This window comes from Monodelphis domestica, chromosome 5 (genome assembly GCF_027887165.1).
Source record: "Monodelphis domestica isolate mMonDom1 chromosome 5, mMonDom1.pri, whole genome shotgun sequence".
In the NCBI taxonomy this organism is placed as follows: domain Eukaryota; kingdom Metazoa; phylum Chordata; class Mammalia; order Didelphimorphia; family Didelphidae; genus Monodelphis; species Monodelphis domestica.
The window spans coordinates 286,527,920-286,546,513 of NC_077231.1; the positions used below are offsets into that span (position 1 = coordinate 286,527,920).

At 41.0% G+C, this 18,594-nt stretch overlaps 2 protein-coding genes across 3 annotated transcripts in view; one reads left to right on the plus strand and one right to left on the minus strand.

Annotated features, from left to right (window-relative positions):
* The window catches only part of MRPL3 (mitochondrial ribosomal protein L3), a 36,030-nt gene extending 31,774 nt beyond the window's left edge, over positions 1 to 4,256 (plus strand). The window contains exon 10 of one of the 2 annotated variants that reach the window (XM_056800252.1): positions 2,799 to 2,963. In XM_056800252.1, the coding sequence (XP_056656230.1) occupies positions 2,799 to 2,825 (27 nt within the window). In that variant the 3' untranslated portion in view covers positions 2,826 to 2,963. Of the gene's footprint in view, positions 1 to 2,798; positions 2,964 to 3,885 lie in introns of those variants that run through there. The other variant, XM_007505108.3, reaches the window with a different exon arrangement.
* The window catches only part of NEK11 (NIMA related kinase 11), a 388,343-nt gene that overhangs the window by 6,365 nt on the left and 363,384 nt on the right, over positions 1 to 18,594 (minus strand). The window lies entirely within an intron of this gene.

Sequence of the window (18,594 nt, forward strand, 5' to 3'; positions counted from 1 at the left end):
GGAACATGGTGGCTCACAATTGTAATCCCTGTTTCCAAGAAGCTGGTGGGTTTTTGAGCTTGAGGGTCTCAACTATGGTAGGGCTAAAGCCAATTATGTGTCTATACTAAGTCCCAGCAATGATTTGGTGAGCCCTGGGAGCAGGCAACCTAAAGCAGAGAAGGAGGTACAGGTAGGGGATCCTGGAACAGTTTTGGAGAACACCTACAATTAGGGCCCCTAAAAAAATAAAGAATGCAATGGGGGGGGGGGGGTGCAGCTAGGTGACTCAGTGGATTGATAGCCAGGCTTAGAGATGGGAGGTACTGGGTTCCTGAGTTCAAATCTGGTCTTAGATACTTCCTAGCTATGTGACCCTGGGCAAGTCACTTAACACCCATTGCCTTGCCCTTACTGCTCTTCTGACTTAGAACCAATACATAGTATTACTGCTAAGACAGATGGTAAGGGTTAAAAAAAAATGCAGTTAGATAGTCAAGAGGAGAAGCAAAAGGAGAGATTATCCAAGGGTTATCTCTCAGTTTTAACAAAGAGATGGCAAATGAGGCGTGGGGAGGATGCAGTCAAGTTTGGCACTTAGATCATTTATAACTTTAATTAAAGCAGAATTCAGACTGCAAAAGATTAAGAAGTGAGAAGCAAAGAATCTGGCCATGGTGAAGGCTATAGGATTGTGTTGGTGAACCTATGGCACATGTACTGGAGGGGGCTGCTCCCCTCCCCCTCTCTACCATGCCTGAGCATATTTCTCCCATGACCCTCCCCTCTGCCCAGCAGCCCAATGGGAGTGCTTCTTCCCTCTCCTATCTGGGGTAAGGTGGGAGATTCACAGTGCAGTATGAGGGTTGCAGTTTGGGCACCTGGGCTCTAAAAGGTTCACCATCCCCGCTATAGAATGTTTGGCTTCAAGAACAGTAAGGCTCATGAAGGGACTTCTGTGTTTTACATGAAGCAGATTTGGACATGTTTGATAGCAATAAGAAATAAACCAATAGCCTGGGAGACTTTGAAAATTCAAAATAAAGGGGCGGGGAGGGGGGGTTGAAGTTGCTCTCTGTTAGAGAGCCTAAAAAGGAATCAAAGGTGGAACCAGAGGAAAGAAGAGAAGTAAGGGTGACTTTAAGAGGTTGAGATTAAGAGTGGAAGAAGAAAGAGAATTCACATGGAATGGTTTCACGTTATCAATGAAGAAAGAAGTCAGGTTCTCAACTGAGGAAGTGTGGAGGGGGGATTGTGAGTTCATTGGATTGGAAAAATGTGTTGTCATGGGATTCAAGCCGGTGGGTTCAGTTCTCTAATGAGGATGCTCCATTACCCAGACTAGTCTCTTCCCTAGGCTCCTCTCAGACCTTTCAAATGTAGCCCCCACATCCACCTCTTCTCCAGCACTGCCTGTTTCTGTTGAAGACATCAGCCTCTAGACTCCCACATTCCTCTTGACTCTTCTCCCTGCATCTGTGGTCACATAATAAATTTCCTTATTTCTACCTGCACAGCTTCTCTTTAATCTGTCAGACTTGAGATCTTTACCACCTCTTGCCTGGATTATTTCAGGAGCCAACTACTATTTGATCTCCCGTTGACTCAACTATCCCAGCACTACAATCTGCCCTCCAGAGGGCTGCCAGAGAGATTTAGATGGAGAGCAGAACTGCCCTAGTCCATCAGTGGGGACTTGGGAATATGATCTCTGTTTAGCTTTTGAAGCCCTTTACAACCTCATTTCAACCTAATTGTCCTCTCTGCTTCTGAAAACACAATATTCCTTCCTGATGTCTCTGACTCTCTTCCCATTAGAATTTGGGGTCTCTCAGCCCTTGCAGCCCTGGGCTTGGAGAGATCAGCTGTCACCTTACCATCCCTGGTGCTAGGCTACTTCCACGCTCTGTCAAAACACGTGCCCTCAACAGTACCTAGTACTGCTTGGTCCTGTCTTCCCCTCTTCAAAAGCTGTATTTTATAGTCTGAAAGTGACTTGGTTATAGCATAGATTATTGTGAGTATAGAGACTTCTGTTGTTGGGTCTTTGTACCTGTTTTCTAATTTGGAGCAAAAAATCCATGATGAGTTTGGGGAGGAAGTGTTGATCAAGCTCCATCACTATTGGAACCTTAAGACTTTGAGCCTGGTTAACATTTGGCTCTTTAGAATCATTCAGCTGTGGTTTGGTAGCATTATTCCATTGAAAATGCATTTGGTAGTAAGTCTCTGGATTTTTTTAACCTTAATACGTTTAAGACTAGGACTTTGAAACTAAATTCAAGTTCAGTGAAATAAGAAAAGTGGCTTGTTCTGAAATCGATCTGTCTTTCTGTAGGTACAGCTGCTGTGAAACATATTTCAACTGTTATTCATTTTCTTATTGCCAAAAGGATTATACCTCATTTCTCTCTGTGTGTATAATTATATGTAATTTTTAAAAATTAATTCTTTCTGAACAAGAACTCTATAGAGTGAGTCAAGTGCTGTAAAGAAATCAGGGATGTGGTTTTGTTTTGTTTTGGGGTTTTTTCCAAAAGTAGTGCCAACATTTTAGAACATACCAATATTTCTACTATTGCTAAACATTCTATGAATTACCAGGTAACATCAGGATATCATGGCATAATAAAAATCTCTACCAGTGCTACTCTGTAAAGACTCATTGGCTTTTTAAGAAGAGAAAGGCCAGAACATGAGTATTTATTAAGTACCTACTATGTGCCAGGCATTGTGCTGAGTACTTTACACTTATGGTTTCATTTGATTTCTACAATCAATACTTTGAGGTAGAAGCCATCATGATTTCTGTTTTACAGTTGAAAAAACTGAGGCAGAGAGTTTAAGTGACTTGCCCAAAGCCACACAGCTAGGAAGTGTGTGATGCTGAATTTGATGGTGACCATGAAGGGATGAGAGGCCACTTCTTCCAAGAGCCAGGGAGCTGCGAGGCCTCTGGGGTCCTCTCGGGGTGTGCTCCCAGGCAAAGGTAGGGCTGATACCAACCAGAATGGGATTTCAAATGGAATAAGTGGAACAATTTATATTAAATCACACTATCAATAGTAACACCATTCTGTATCACCATTCTGTACTTGCAGAGATTCAAGATAGAACATGACATATTTCATGTATTACATGTACGTACGTGTATGTATATATAATTCCATATTGATTATGTCACAGACCTACATTTTCAGTTTCTTTTAAGATTTCAGATGAGGCTGTTCCCTCTTTTTAGTTTCACACAACAGCCTGATTTTTAGAGGTAGAGATTAGAATTTTAAGGACTTGGGGGCAGCTCAGTGGCTCAGTAGATAGAGAGCCAGATCTAGAAATGAGCAGTCTTGGGTTTAAATCTGGCCTCGGACACTTCCTAGCTACATGGCCTGAAGTCACTTAACGCCCATTGCCTAGCCCTTACCACTCTTCTGCCTTAGAACTGACAGACAGTACTGATTCTAAGATGGAAATTAAGATTGTTGTTGTTTTTTAATTTAAGAGACTTTATTTTTAGCACAGTTGTTTGACATTGACTCTTTCAGCTCTAAAACTCTTGCATATTATAGGCATTTAATATTTGCTTTGAGTGAGTCGGTTAATTTTGTAAATGTACAAGTGATACTTTTGATTTTCAAATTCATTTTAATTGGACAGCTCAGGGATCCCTGGGGTGGGTAAGGTTTGACAAAGGATTGATAATAAAGGATGTTATTATTTAACAGATGATGATAGATGCTTGATTATGAAGGGATTAGAGGGCAAGGACTATACGCCACTGCTTATCTTGTCACTCGAACCATAAATAGTGTGGGGATTGCTTTGTTTTGTATGATTCCTGGAACTGTCTACACTTAAATCAACTTGGTAACAGCCTCTATTAGTGATGTTTTGCTTCCTTCCTAGATCAGGGATTCTATCCTGCCACCCTATAAAGACTTTGCCAGAAATCTGCCCTTCCCTACTTATTTTCCTGATAATGAGAATGAAGAGGAACTGCCAGAGGATTTGTTTGCCGAAGATGTTTTTCAGCCTAATGAACCTTCTATTGTATACGCCTAACATCTCTGCCCATGGTGAACTCTCTCCTTCTCTGGACGCTACAGAACTAGGACCACGAAGAACCCAGCAGCACCTCCTTTCTGGGCCCTTTGTGGCAAGCCTAGAACAGCCCTCAGCTCACCTGCAGATTCTAAATCATGGTATTAAACAGGCTTGATGGATGGTTGAATTTTAAGCTGGGTATCAATTTGCCTATTAAAAATGTCTTTTTAGAACTGTGCTCTGGACTTATTCTCTCCTCATCAATCCAGTTATAATTGTATGTTTTCTTTAAAAACTGAATTCCATTTAGTAAATTTGTTTTAATCCATTGAGAGATTCCTGCAGTAGAGTAATGAAGCAAGAAGTAATCACACCTAGCGTGCTGCAGCTTACGCATATCCAAAAAGCTTCCCCTCTCCCGTCCCCTCGCAGGTTCGCCCAAGCTCTAGGAAGGCCAGGAAACCACCCGGAGAGGAGCCGGGGCCCTGGTCAGGCTCCTCTTATGAAGGAAAATGGCCGCCGTCCGGGAGAGTCTGGCACTCCTGAGGCAGGGATGGCGGTTTAAAACTACATTCCCCTCCAGGAGCAGGTGTTTGCTTATCTTTGTCAGACGGCCTTTCTCCTCCCGTAGAAATTCCCCTTATTCCTTCCACAGAGCTCCTGCTTTGTAAAGGGGATGCTGCTAGATGCCAGAACAGACCCAAGTTTAGGCCAGACAGAACTCCTACCTTCATTGAAAAACGGAGATGCCCCTTTCGGCCAACACCTCATCACGGTACGGCGGCCAGCGCCGTGCGAGTTCTGAGGAGAAATGGGGGAGGATCGGGAGGAATTCAGAAGGCACAGCTGGGAAAGGGCCTGGGGCCTGAGGGTTAGTGAAGCAAGGGGCAGACATAGGGCTGGGTTCAAGGAACACGGAGTCCGGTCTGGTTTTATGAAAACAGGACCCAGATGGGAACAATCCAAGTTAAGATGGGAGACGTTCCGCGGCCCCGGTCAGCGCCGTCCTTGAACAGGAGGCAGAGACTCGGAAGCACGGCCAAATCCTTGTAGAGGAGAGCCTCAGCCAGGTGACTGGCCAGCCCTCGGAGGCTCGGTGGATAGAGAGCCAGACCCGGAGCCTTGCGGTCTTGGGGCCAAACGCGGCCTCGCACAGAGCCCCTTCTTTGGATTCTGCAGGTGCCGGGGTGGTGTTGTGTTTCAAAGGAGCAGCCTTTGGAATCGGCCGGGCAAGTATCGAGGAGGACCTCCGTCCGAGTGGTGGCAGTGAGGAAGAGGAACAGGAATATGGGCCAAAGGAGGTGGCCCTGGTGAGTGGCGCTACAGACCCGCCAAGTTAGCCCCTCGCTGTTTGGGAGTGAGATACACCCTTCAGGATCCTCCAGCAGCCCCATCCCTTTGTTTCAGAGGACTGGCTCTTCGTGTGCGCTCCGGCAAGTTTGGAATCCTAAGGCAGGGCTCTGTCGTTGGAGGTTCATGAGGAGACCAACGGCACCGGACAAGAAACTTTGGAAATCCACGAAAGGCTCATTTTTCAATTGCTTGATGAATAAATGAATGCACGAAAGAAAGCCATCCACGCACCAAGCCCTGCTCAGAAGAGATATTGAGGTTACCCAAATTGTACTTCAGTATAGCCGGCAGCTGGGGGCCCCCCAGATAGAGCACCAGGTCAGAGGTCACGAAGACTCCCCACCCAATCCCCCCGAATTCAAGGCCAGCCTGAGACACATACTAGCTGTGTGGTCCCGGGCAGATCACTTAGTCCTGTTTGCCTCCGTCTCTCATTTGTAAAATGAGCTGGAGAAAGAAATAGCAAACCACTCCAATATCTTTGCCAAGAAAACCTCAAAAGAAACAACGGAACAACAACAACAATCTGATAACTGACATTTTAGTTAATGAAATGACAGCCTTTTTATTAGATGAGATAAAATTTCAAATATTCAGTATTCAGGCTATTCTGTTCTGCTTCATCACTCTTGTATACATCCATTTTCTTAAGGTGAATTTATCCAATTTTAAGTGGAATAGGACCCCCGTTTATCATGATTGCAGAGGAATTTTCTTAGCCTACTGTGTAGTTTTAATAAAAGGTCTTTGTTCCTAAAAATTCCCAGTCTTTAGAAGGTAATACACCTCTTGTTGCACCTTATGTATGGCATGAACCTTGAAATACTGATTTCTCTTGTAAATTCCAAACACATTCCTTATTTCTATTCTAAAATTAGCTGCAGTTCATAGGAATTTCATGACCTAAGAAGCCTCAGGGAATGTGCTGAGACAGGACATCAAAGAAAACTTGGGATCTCTTCTGCCTAAAATATCTTCTTTGGAGTAGCAGAAGGGAAAAGCAACAACAAAACCAATGCAATTCCCTCCCCCCCCCCCCTTTGCTCTGCCCTTTTCAAATCAGTAAAATTTTGATAGAAGACTAGCAGCCAAAAAACTGTGATAATAGAAATTATCAAAAAATCAACTACATTTTTTTAGGAAATCAGCCTGAGTCCTACAGCTGATTAAGATTCAATTCAAGAGACTGCTGGGTCCCAGGGCCAACAAAATGGAAGACTAGACATTCTCTCCAATCCTCACAACCTCCCAGACCTCTCCAAAAGAAATTATGAGCCAAAGGTAAATCCATTTCAGCTGTTTCCATGGTCCAGGACATTAAGTCCCCAAGAAGATAAGAACTGTACAAATACCCACGCTCGCCTTCCCCACTGCCCATCAGTCTCCTGGGCAGCAAGATGGCACTGGCCACCTGACTCAAGCAAGGACTTGCTTTAGAGCCTGACTCCCTACGTCAACGCCCTCATCTCCTTTTCCAAGGCCAGGGAGATCCAAACTCCAAAACACAGACATTTTGCTGAGGCTGTGATAGCTGAGATAGACACGGTCATGTGCTTTAGTAGAGCTCAACCAGCCTGGAGGAACAGACAATATGGAGCCTGCAACGTCTCAGGAATTGTAACAGAGTTCAGTTCTATACCTTGACCCTGGTCTTGTTCCAAAGCCCACAGATATCCACTCTCCAAATGGCAGAAATTTGCCCAGATGGCAAAAGAATCCAGAGATCACCTCCAGAAGAACAAAACAACATGCAAGGCTGCAACCTCCAAGATGCATAGTTGTTAAATTTAACAATTCCATTGAGAAAAAATTCTGCAAAGGACCGAGAAAAAGACCTTCTATTGCAAAATAAAAGAAATTCGGTCAACACAAGACTATTCACTTCCCAGAGAAAGCAGGAGGGAATGGACTAATGTGTTCCAAAAATCAGTGTTGCTCGAGATACTGCCCAACGTGACTTAGGGTTAAAATCTGAAATTAACCATGAATGAAAAAAGATGGACATTGAATAATCATGAAGCATTAAAAACATCCTGAGAAAGAAAAACAAACCTAAAGAGATGATTTTCTTCTCAACCATGCCAAAGGAATAGAAATAAATAAAAGCAGCAACAAAGAATTAGAACAACAAAAAAGCATCAAAACCACCCATTAAGTGATTTCTTCCTAAACACACACCAGGGATTAAAGGAGAAAGCAGAAAGCAAAAGCGATGATGGGGAAACGTGCCTGAAACATCATGGACCAGACTTCTCAACACCTGGCCTCCAGGTGAATTAGTGCTTTTTGTAGGACTAAGTTATTAAATGGGAGGATGCATAAAAAGAGGAGAAACAAGGCAGAATAGGTGATACTCCACAATCATGATGGCTAACAATGATGAGAAAATAATTTCTACAGTCCCTCAGGAAGGGGAAAACCTATTGAAGAATGAGCAAGGAGGTAAAGGAAAGGATTGAAAAAGGGGAGGGAAAAAAGAGAAGGCTTGCTTCAGTGATAGAAGAGGGTACTCCTGATGAATGTCCCTGTGGGTGAAGAGAGAGACTCTAGAAAGGGAGATGAAGACTTGACAATGAATATTATCTGAAAGGATTTGGTTCTTAGACTACTTATCTTCCTTCAAGAGAAGTGAGGCACAAAAGGAAAAAAAGGGTTTGGAGGCAAACTGCAGCACAATAACAAACTACTTAGAAGGGAGAACCCAAAATGGAAACATCAGAAATTTTAATTTCATGAGGAATGCAGAGAATAAGAAGACTAAATGAGTATAAGGGCTTTGAACCAAAGAATGAGTCTATAATAGAAAGGAAAAATAAGAGAGCAATGAGAGGGGCATCCTAGAAAAAAAAAGCACAGAGATAAAATTTATAAAAAACATTTATAAAAAAAGCAAATTGAAGGAGAGGAGGAAAAGGGGGGTTAAACTTAACTAAGGGGGGGGAGGGTAATTGAATAAAAACAAAAAAGAAAAACTAATAAGCCAAAGCCCAAAGGTGAGAGGAAGAAAAATGATGGAAGAAAAGATCACCTTAAAAAGATTAAAATAAAATAATGGGAGAGTAATACTTTATTCTCTGCAAAAAGGGGGGAAATCATAACTTTTTTAAAAAATTAGAGATAAATGGAGGAAAATATAAATGTACCTCTCAAAGTTTGGAATAAACAAACCAATAGAACAAGAAGAGTGACAGATTGAATAAAACAAGACAAAACTTCCCAATCTGTTGCTTATAAGAAATATTTAAAAAACAAAGACATAAAAAGAATAAAAACAAGAGACTAGAAAAAAAATGTTTGTACTTTTCATTAAATTAATCCAAAAAAGCAGTAGTTGTTAACAATGCTATTAGGCAAAGCAAAAATAAACATTTGAATAATAAAAACGGTAAACAAGGAAACTATATTATGCTGAAATGAACCAAGCTAACAAATCAGTGTCTGCTCCTAAGGCCTTACCATACAAAGTCATTAAGAAAGATATCAATAGTACCCAATGGAATCACGCGTCGGCTACTGGGGGTGGGGGGGTGGGGAAGAAAATGATCTTTGTCTTTAATGAATAATGCTTGGAAACGATCAAATAAAATACTATAAAATTAAAAAAAAAAGAAATATATCAATAGTAATACATTAATAAAAAGAAATTGATGTCCCTCACCATTTTGGATAATCCTAACAGAAAGATAAAAGGGAAAATATAGAACTGCACAAATTGCTGGAGGATCCAGAACTACAAGACTTATGGCATCTTCTAAATGGGACTTCAAAAGAATATATTTCTCAACATCTTTTACAATAATTGATCATGTACTAAGGCACAGAGATAATGGAAATATATGGGAAAAGAAAGAAATAGTGACTATATCCTTTGCACTCCATAATGCAATAGTAATTCATTTTTGAGATACAAATGGAGATTTAACAATGAAATCCTAAATTAGAGGGTCAAAGAACAAATCATAGAAACCACATGTAAAAAATAATGGTGCTGAAACAAAATTTCTAAAGCAGTCTTTCTAAAGGAGAAAAGTCATATCCTCTACAATCAAAAATTTGAAACAGTAGAAGATTAACACAAAATAAGCACAAAGAGAAAATTTTTAAAATTAAAGAAGAAAAAGATTAACTGGAAACTAAAATAGAAGTAGAAATAATAAAATTAAACCAGGGTTCTTTAAAAAAAAAAAACTGATGAGATATATGTATAACCCAGTGGAACTGCTTGCCAGCTTTGGGAGTGGGGAGGGAAGAACAGGAAGGGAGGGAATCATGAATCATGGAATCATGGAAAAATATTCTAAATTTAAAAAATTTTCAATGCATAAATATCAAATCTAACTGGATTACAAAGAATTAGGTAAAAAAATCTATAAAACAGCAAATGTGCAAGGGAAAAATCAGAATAATAAGAATTTATTGTGCAGTTATAGGCTAACAAAACTAAGAACACAAGAGAGGATCCCTTCTAAAATTTTAAATACTCAAACTATCAGAAAATCAGATAGAAATGTTAAATAATCCAATCTCAGAAAAGGAAATAGAGCAAACTCTAAAGGAAATATCAAAGGTGTGGGAGGTGGATCTCTTGGTCCTGATGAGAATATCAATTCTTAATAGCAATTCTAACACAAAAGAATAGTAAGGGCTACGCAATGGAGATTAAATGGTTTACCCAAGATCATACATCTAGGAAGTGTCTGAGGCCAGATTCCAACACATGTCCTCCCAACTCCAGACCTGACCATCCACTATGCTACCTAGTCCCTCCAAATACAATCTTACCTTAAGGAACGTTAAAACACAGAAGGTAAACTATAAACCAATATCATTAACAAATATTGATACAAAAAGCTCAAACTAAATCTTGTCAAACAGATTGCAGAAATTTATCCAAGAAATCTTGTTATGAACAATTTGGATTTTGCCAGGGATGAAAGAATAGTTCAACATTAGGACATAATCACAGTAAAAAGTAAAACATCCAAAACCACATCTCAATAGATATAGAAAAGAAGCCTTGTACAAAGTATAGCACTCATTTGGGTTAAAAACCCTCCAAGGTGTAGGCCTAGAATTTTTTTTATGTATCATCAAAAGCATCTATCTAACACCAAGCCTCATATGCAATGGGAATATAACAAAACATTTTCCAATAAATAGAAGAGTGAAACAAAATGCCTATTTCCCCCACTATTATTTGATACAGTTTTAAAAATGATAGCAACAACAGTAAGAAGAGAGAAAAATTAAATGGGTTAAAAGGAGACCAAACTGCCTGTTTACTGAAGGTATATTTGGAAAATCTCAAAATCAGCAACGATACTAATTAGATAATCAACTGCATTTCTTTATAACAGTAACAAAATCCTAGAGGCAATACTAGCAGGGGAAATCCCATTCTAGTCAACTACAAATTGCATAGAAAAGCTGGGGATTGATCTACCAAAGCACTCAAAAGATGTACATAGATTCAATTACAAAGTGCTGTCTAAAGAAAGAAATATCAAAAAGAGAAAGAAAAAGAAGGAAGGGGTGGAGGGAGGGAGGGAAGGAAGGAAGGAAGGAAGAAAAAGAAAGGAAGGAAGAAAAAGAAAGGAAGGAAGAAAAAGGAAGGAAGAAGAGAAAGAAAAGAAAAAATGAAAGAAAGAAAAAGGAAGGGAAGGAAGATCAAATAGAAGGAAATTCAGTGCTCATAACTGGGCTGTGCCTATATAATAAAAATAACAATACTTCCAAAGTTAATTTGTACTTCTAATTCTATACCAATAAAATTACCAAGAGGATACTTTGTAGAACTTGATCAAATAATAACAAAATTCATTTAGAAATACAGATGATCTAGAATGTTAAGGGAAATGATGAAAAAAGGAAGAGACAAAGGGGGAATAGCATTTTTAAGACTTAAATTTCATTATAAAGCAGCAGGCATCAAAACCATCTAGTAGTGATTAAAAAATAAATGGTAGAATCAATGGATCAAACTAAATAAGAGGGAATCAGAAACAATGAAACTCACAATACAGCATTTAGTAAAGCAAACAAATTACTAAGGAACAACGTCTCTGACAAAAATGCTATGGAAACTGAAAACAGAAGTGAATATTGCAAAAGAGTAAAGATCAAGCAGGGCTTGAGAGATATGAAGACATTCCCCAAACTGCAATTTTGCAAGGTGCAAAAACATTGCGGTTTCCAGTGTATTCGTAGGTGGTACTGGGTTTCCTTGTCTTTTTCCTTTGTTTTTCATCTTGAAATAAAATGCTGCTTGTTTTGGGGGATGGCTCTCTATGACATGAAAAGGAAGGGATACTGGAGAAAACTGAGGATATAGTTTTTTAAAAGACATAAATAAAAACATTCACAAATCAAAGATTTAGTGTTTACTGAGCCTCCTTGGGGACATTCAGTCCAGGTTTCCAGGTAAATATTCAGAAAGATATTTTACTACAGAGGAAAGCCCAATAATCACTCATTAAAAACCTACTATATAGCAGACACTGTGATGGCTCCATAAATGTAGAGGCAGAATGTCCCTTCCCTCAAAGAGTTAACATTTTATGGAGAGATAAGAGATGCATATCTGTTGGTATATAATAAATAGGTACAACATTATTTTAGGTGGTAAGAGCACTAGCAGAGGAAGGTACTAGAAAAAACTTGTAGAAGGTCTTTATTTTTTATCTGTTGCAGAGAGCCTAACGAAAAAGCATCCCTGCCCTCAAGGGGCTGATAGTCTGCTTGAAAGCTGAAATTAAAGTTCTGTTGGTCTCAGGGACCTGATCTTTCCCAACCCCTAATTTTATAGATCACTGCAGAGTTCGAGAGAAGTTTAAAAAAAAAAACAATTCAGTGAATTAAAGAAGGTACCGGACATGGCATGTTGTCATGGATTCTTGTCACTTAGCTTGAGTCTAGTCACACCATCCCAGAACATCCATTTCCTCGTCTATGAATGGGGAATAAGTTTGCACAGGGCTTTTGTGAAGAAAGCACCTTATGCCGTGGCCCAGGAATGAGAGCTTCTCCCCAGTCACAGACAGAGCTAGCAGCCAGGCGAAGGCAAAGACACAGGCTTTTTCCATGGCTATTTTAATGGTATCACCACCCCATCACGCTAACAATTTGATTTTATAGTTGTTTTTATACCTGCAAAAGCCATCCCACCTGCTAGGCTGTCCTAGCAACTGTCAGAATAATGTCCCTCCTCTTCCCTTTATCAAATCATCAAGCCAGTAAACCCATGGGTCTAGACTTTAAAGAAGCGCATTCAGAGGGATGGTTCATTTTTCTTTCTGCAAGTTCTTCATGTTAAAGCCTTTTCTGGCAGGAAGGAAATAATCATTCTTATTATTGAAACAAAAAATTGCTGCTTGGTCCATTTGATTCTTAAGGGAAAAAATTCTAATGATATAGATATAAAATATATATGTAGTTATATATATTATTATGGTACATAAATATATATTATTGTATAGAACTAATTTGTATTTCTTTTTATTCTTATATATTTGCATATGCACTATAGATTTGTGTGTGCATATATGTATATACATCCATGTGTGCATATACACATACATGTGTATACATGTATAGTATTTATGCAATGTATACACACACACATACACAAATATATATAAAATGACTGGAGGAAATGGTGAATCTCCTGGTCTCAAGCTATGGATTCTCCAAGGAATGGAAGAAAGCAAACTGGTTTGTTTTCTCTCTTTATTGAATTTTATAGCTCAGGAAGGCACTTGGGTGGGCTAGAGAGAATATTCTAAATATGTCTCCTAAGCCCTATCTTGTTCTGTAGAAGTCCACATAGGTTAGGTAGACTGCAGATCTCACCATAAGCATCGTTATAGACACCATTGGCCATGGCAGGCAATACTAGCAGGAGAAATCCCATTCTAGTCAACTACAAATTGTATAAAACAGCTGGGGATTAATCTACCAAAGCACTCAAAAGATGTACATAGATCCAATTACAAAGTGTTGTTTACAGAAAGAAATATCAAAAAGAGAGAGAGAAAGAAAGAGAAAAGGAAAGGAGGGAGGGAGGAAAGGAAGGAAGGAAGGAAGGAAGGAAGGAAGGAAGGAAGGAAGGAAGGAAGGAAGGAAGGAAGGAAGGAAGGAAGAAAGAAAGAAAGAAAGAAAGAAAGAAAGAAAGAAAGAAAGAAAGAAAGAAAGAAAGAAAGAAAGAAAGAAAGAAAGAAAGAAAGAAAGAAAGAAAGAAAGAAAGAAAGAAAGAAAGAAAGAAAGAAAGAAAGAAAAAAGAAGGAAGGAAGAGAAAGGAAAGGAAAGGAAGGAGGGAAAGAGAGAGAGATCATTTCAGATTGTAAATGTTTTCTCTTCCCAGGAGCCTAGAAGCCATAGAATCATTGATTTCAAGCCCAAAGAAAGCCCAGGGGCCACCTGGTCCAAAGTCCTCTCTTTATAACTAGAGAAACAAGTCCAAAGATATGACTTGTTCATCAACCCATAGATAGTAAGACTCAGACTTCACACCCTGACCCTCTCCAAATCCAGTGCTCCATGACTATGTTTTCCCCAGGTCCAGCCAAACACTCTTCCCTCAACAGACATTTAAATACTTGCCTCATTGGAAAGGATGCTTCCAACTATGTAGCTGCTCCTCACAACGTTCTGACCTGAAGGAAATGACTGTGTGTGGTGAGAATCAGACTAGAAAAGTCCCTCAGATCCCCACAGGAAGAATGGATGGGAGTTGGAGGAGACTTGAGGTAGAGAGACATTAGGAGGCTATTCCTAAGAGTCCTGGTAAGGGGCAATGGAGGCAGGAGAAGGGTAGTAGCTTTGTGAGTGGTGAGAAGATAGAAATGACACCATCTAACAACATGATGGCTGCATACTCAGTTTGGTGGACTCCACATCCTCTCATAGCAAGTTTAGTCAAGAGTACTAGAGATTACGTCAAGGCATCGTGGCAACAGACCACTGGGTTGTCTCCATAGCAGGCAAAAATGATGAAGGATATTTAGAATCTGTCTTCACAGCCTGGAATTCTTGAAATAACAAGGAGGAGATTAAAGCATCACTGTCAACTCCAGGATGTGTGTGAGAGAAACTGGCTCAGATTTCATTATTTCTTGGTTCCCAACTTGGATCTCTTCCTCAGCTCTTGAATACCATTTCAGAAGGAGTAGCAGCTGCATTTTGTGCCACTCATTTCTTTTTTTCCTCTTTTGGTGATTAATGAGGAAGCTCATGTAAAAAAGACAGGCTGAATTAATCTTAACACATGCATTCCTAAGCAGTACAAAAGCAAATTATTTCAATGTGGCTGTCACCTTTGGTTCAGAAAAGGTTTTTGAGTTTCTTTGGCACGTTTAGGGGAATGAGTGAGACAAAGATGAATCATTTCTCTTTGGAGACCTAACCAAGGTAGGGCAATGGGGACTTTGCCACAGGGCATTGACATGAGAGGGGTCATACTCCCAAATGGGCTGCACCCTTCCTCCTGGCACAACCGTATCCAACAATCCTCTCCACTACCAAACTACTCTCTCTCCCCCATTTTTTTTAGAACTGACTTCACCACAGGGACAAGAATTTCTATTCGTCCTTCAGGCTCCAGAAGCAACCTTTCTGTGAAAAATGTTAGTGCCTTGTAATGTTTATAGACATTTGATGGAAGGAGGAGGAGGAGGAGGAGGAGGAGATGGGGTCTAGAGAAGGAGATCATTGAATAACACTGTCTAGTAGCAGTTTGATACAGGTATACTTCAGGCTCGGTTAATGGGACTGAGGAAATAACAGCCTGTTCATGCATCAATATAAATTTGACTCTAAAAATACGAGCCTATTTCACAGGAAATGTGTAAGTAAAATTGTCATCATCTCTGTTAGAGAGAGTCACAAAGGTCTGGGGTATTTGATGTGACTTCTCCAGGCTCTATTGCTAATTCCAGCTCTGTTATTAACAGCCAGTACCCTCCACCCACCTCCTCAAAAATTGAGCTCTGGGGAATTTGACAGACTGTGTCATGATGCTACAGCCTCAGAATGAGGCTGATGCTAAAATATTCATTGTAAAAGAAAGTAAGAATGTTGGTGAGAACTGGAAGGGGCATACCGGGTATTTAGTGAAAGCAGCAATCAACATTTAGAGTGGGAGCTACAGGGGAAAAATGGTAGAGAAAAGCAATCACAATGAGTCCCTTTTGGGGAAGGTTTCCCCAAAGCTAACTAACTTTCCCTGGAAAATAATTCTGTAGCAAAGGGCAGAGGAGAAATTCTTAGCCCCGATGGCAACAGAGCCACAGTTCTTAATCCTGGATCCATGGATAGATTCAAGGAGGATTTGTGTTATTATGTGGGGCAGGGAAGCAGGGGGAGCATGTTTATTTGCACTAACCTCCAACTAAATTTGAGCATTTTAAAAACATTTTGAGGAGTCCTTAGGTTTTATCTGACTGCCAAAAGTGTCCATGATGCCCTCAAAATAAAAGTCTAAGAGCCCTGCGATAGTTTCAATGTAGTGTCTTTTTTTAGCCCCTAACCTTCCATCTCAATATCAATTCTAAGAAAGAAGACCAGCAAGCACTAGGCAATTGGGTATAAGTAATTTGCCTAGGGTGACATGTCTAGGAAATATCTGAGGTCAGATTTAAACCCAGGTCCTAAAAATAACAGAAAATAAAATAAACCCAGATCTTCTCATCTCCAGGTCTAGTGCTCTATCCATGGTGCTACCCAGCTGCCCTGACTTAATGTCTTTTGAGTTAATGACCTTAGAATCTCAGAAGTAAAAAAGAATCTCAGAAGTAAAAGATAACTTAAAGGTTATCTAGTCTGGTTAAATAATATATATTATTTAACTTCCCCAGGTCTCAATTTTCTTATCTATCAGGTGTGCATATACCCTAGCTAGGTGGCTCAGTCCAAAGAGCACTGGGGCTGGAATCAGAAAGGCCTGAGTTCAAAATAGGTCACAGACACTCCCTAAATGTGACCCTGGACAGGCCACATCACCCTGTTTGCCTCAGTTTCTTCATCTGTAAAATGAGCTAGAGAAGAAAATAGAAAACCACTGCTGTAGTTTTGCCCAGGAAACCTCAAATGGGGTCACGAAGAGTCAGACACTACAGCACAACCCCAGCAACATACCATGTACAGCTCACAGGATTAGTCAGAATCTCACTTTGTAAGGCCAAAAGTGCTATATCAACGTGTGATCACTATTATGGGAGACCAAGGGGAGAAGACTGAGGAGAAAGCCTTTGGGATCCCTCAATTAGGGGGAGGAGAAGGAAGATTTGGAAATCAGGAAAATCAGTGGGAAGTAAGCTGACCACCTTTGTAGATTATAAGGCAGATCTTCCCAATTAAGATGAGTTCCTCTATGCTTTCTCTAGGTGCCATTTAATTTTTTTTTCTACACAGAGACCACAAGCCAAGTTCCTCCTGGATTCAAATTCAGCTCTCTATCTCATGTGCCATGTTTGGTCATTTTCAGTCATGCCCTATGCTTCATGATCCCATATGAGTTTTTCTTGGCAAAGATGCTGGAGTTGTTGATCATTTCTTTCTCTAGCTCATTTACAGATGAGGAAACTGAGGCCAAAAAGAGTTATGTGACTTGCCCAGGGTCACATAGCTAGTGTCTCTGAGATCAGATTTGAAATCATGTAGTCCTCCTGATTCCAGGCCAGCTGCTCTATGTACTATGGCACTACCAAGCTGCAAATAGTGGCAAATAGGATCTATAAGAGACATTTGTTAAAAGAAGAAAAGTCCCTTAGCCACCAGAACTCTTTTCTTCGGGTCTAGTCCCCGGCCTCCTGCATCCTTTCTCGGGCTGGCCAAGTTTTCTGCTCATTCTGATAGGAGGCGGCTGAACACAACGGTTTTTCTTTTGCTTTTCCCTGATGGATGCGCCACCTCTCTACAAAGCAAAAAGAGGTTTTCCTGGGAGGCTAGAAAACAACTCTTCACACTCTCCCCAAATGGAATAGGATTGATATTTGTGTACGCTGTACTTCGCATGATTCTCTAGCTCTCTCCTTGTCTCCACTCTTTTTAAGAGCCCAGTCAGTGCCCAAGAAGGAACGGCTTCAAAAAAGGAGCTATTTGCCAACCTGCAGCCTGAGGGACAAGGGCAGAGGGCCATGACTGTACTCGTGGGGAAGAATGTAGGAAATCAAGGGGGGCGCGGGGGGGGGGCACTGAGCTGAGCTATGTGGGCACACATGGCTAGTCTGCCGAGCTGAGGGCTGGGGGCAGTTTCATCTCATCTCTGACTGGTAGAGTCTATGACAAGCCTTCAAGAATCTCCTATTTACAGTTCAGTGAAATTGCTCCATTTCAGCAAAGCTGTCTGTCTCATCCTTCTCCCTTGGGGGGGGGGGAACAGAACCGGCAGAAAAGAGAGGAGAGAGAGAAGAGGGGGAAGGAAGGAAGAGACAGAGACAGCAACAGAGAGACAGTGAGAGACAGACAGAGAGTGTGAGAGAAAGAGAGAGTGCAAGAGGCAGAAAGAGAGGGGGGACAGACAGAGACAGAGAGGAGGGAGGGAGAGGGACAAAGAGACAGAGACAGACAGACAGAGACAAGGGGAGGGAGAGGGACAGAGAGAGAGACAGAGAGAAAGAGAGAGAAAGGCAGAGAGAGAGAGAGAGACAGAGAGATAGAGACAGAGAGACAGAGACAGAGACAGAGAGACAGAGAGAGAAAGGGACAGAGAGAGAGACAGAGAGAGAGAGGTAGAGAGTGTGAGAGAAAGAGAGAGTGCAAGAGACAGAAAGAGAGGGGGGAAAGACAGAGACAGAGAGAGAGTAGGGAGGGAGAGGGACAGAGAGACAGAGACAGACAGACAGACAGAGACAGGGGGGAGGGAGAGGGACAGAGAGAGACAGAGAGAAAGAAACAGAGAGACAGAGACAGAGAGAGACAGAGAAAGAGACAGAGAGAAAGAGAGACAGACACACAGAGAGAGAGAGAGACAGAGACAGAGACAGAGACAGAGACAGAGACAGAGACAGAGACAGGGGGGAAGGAGAGGGACAGAGAGAGACAGAGAGAAAGAGACAGAGACAGAGACAGAGAGACACAGAGAGAGAGAGAGACAGAAAGAGACAGACAGAGACAGAGAGAGAGAGAGAGAAAGAGAGAGAGAGAGAGACAGAGACAGAGAGAGAGAGAGAGAGAGAGAGAGAGAGAGAGAGAGAGAGAGAGAGAGAGAGAGATCCTCTCACT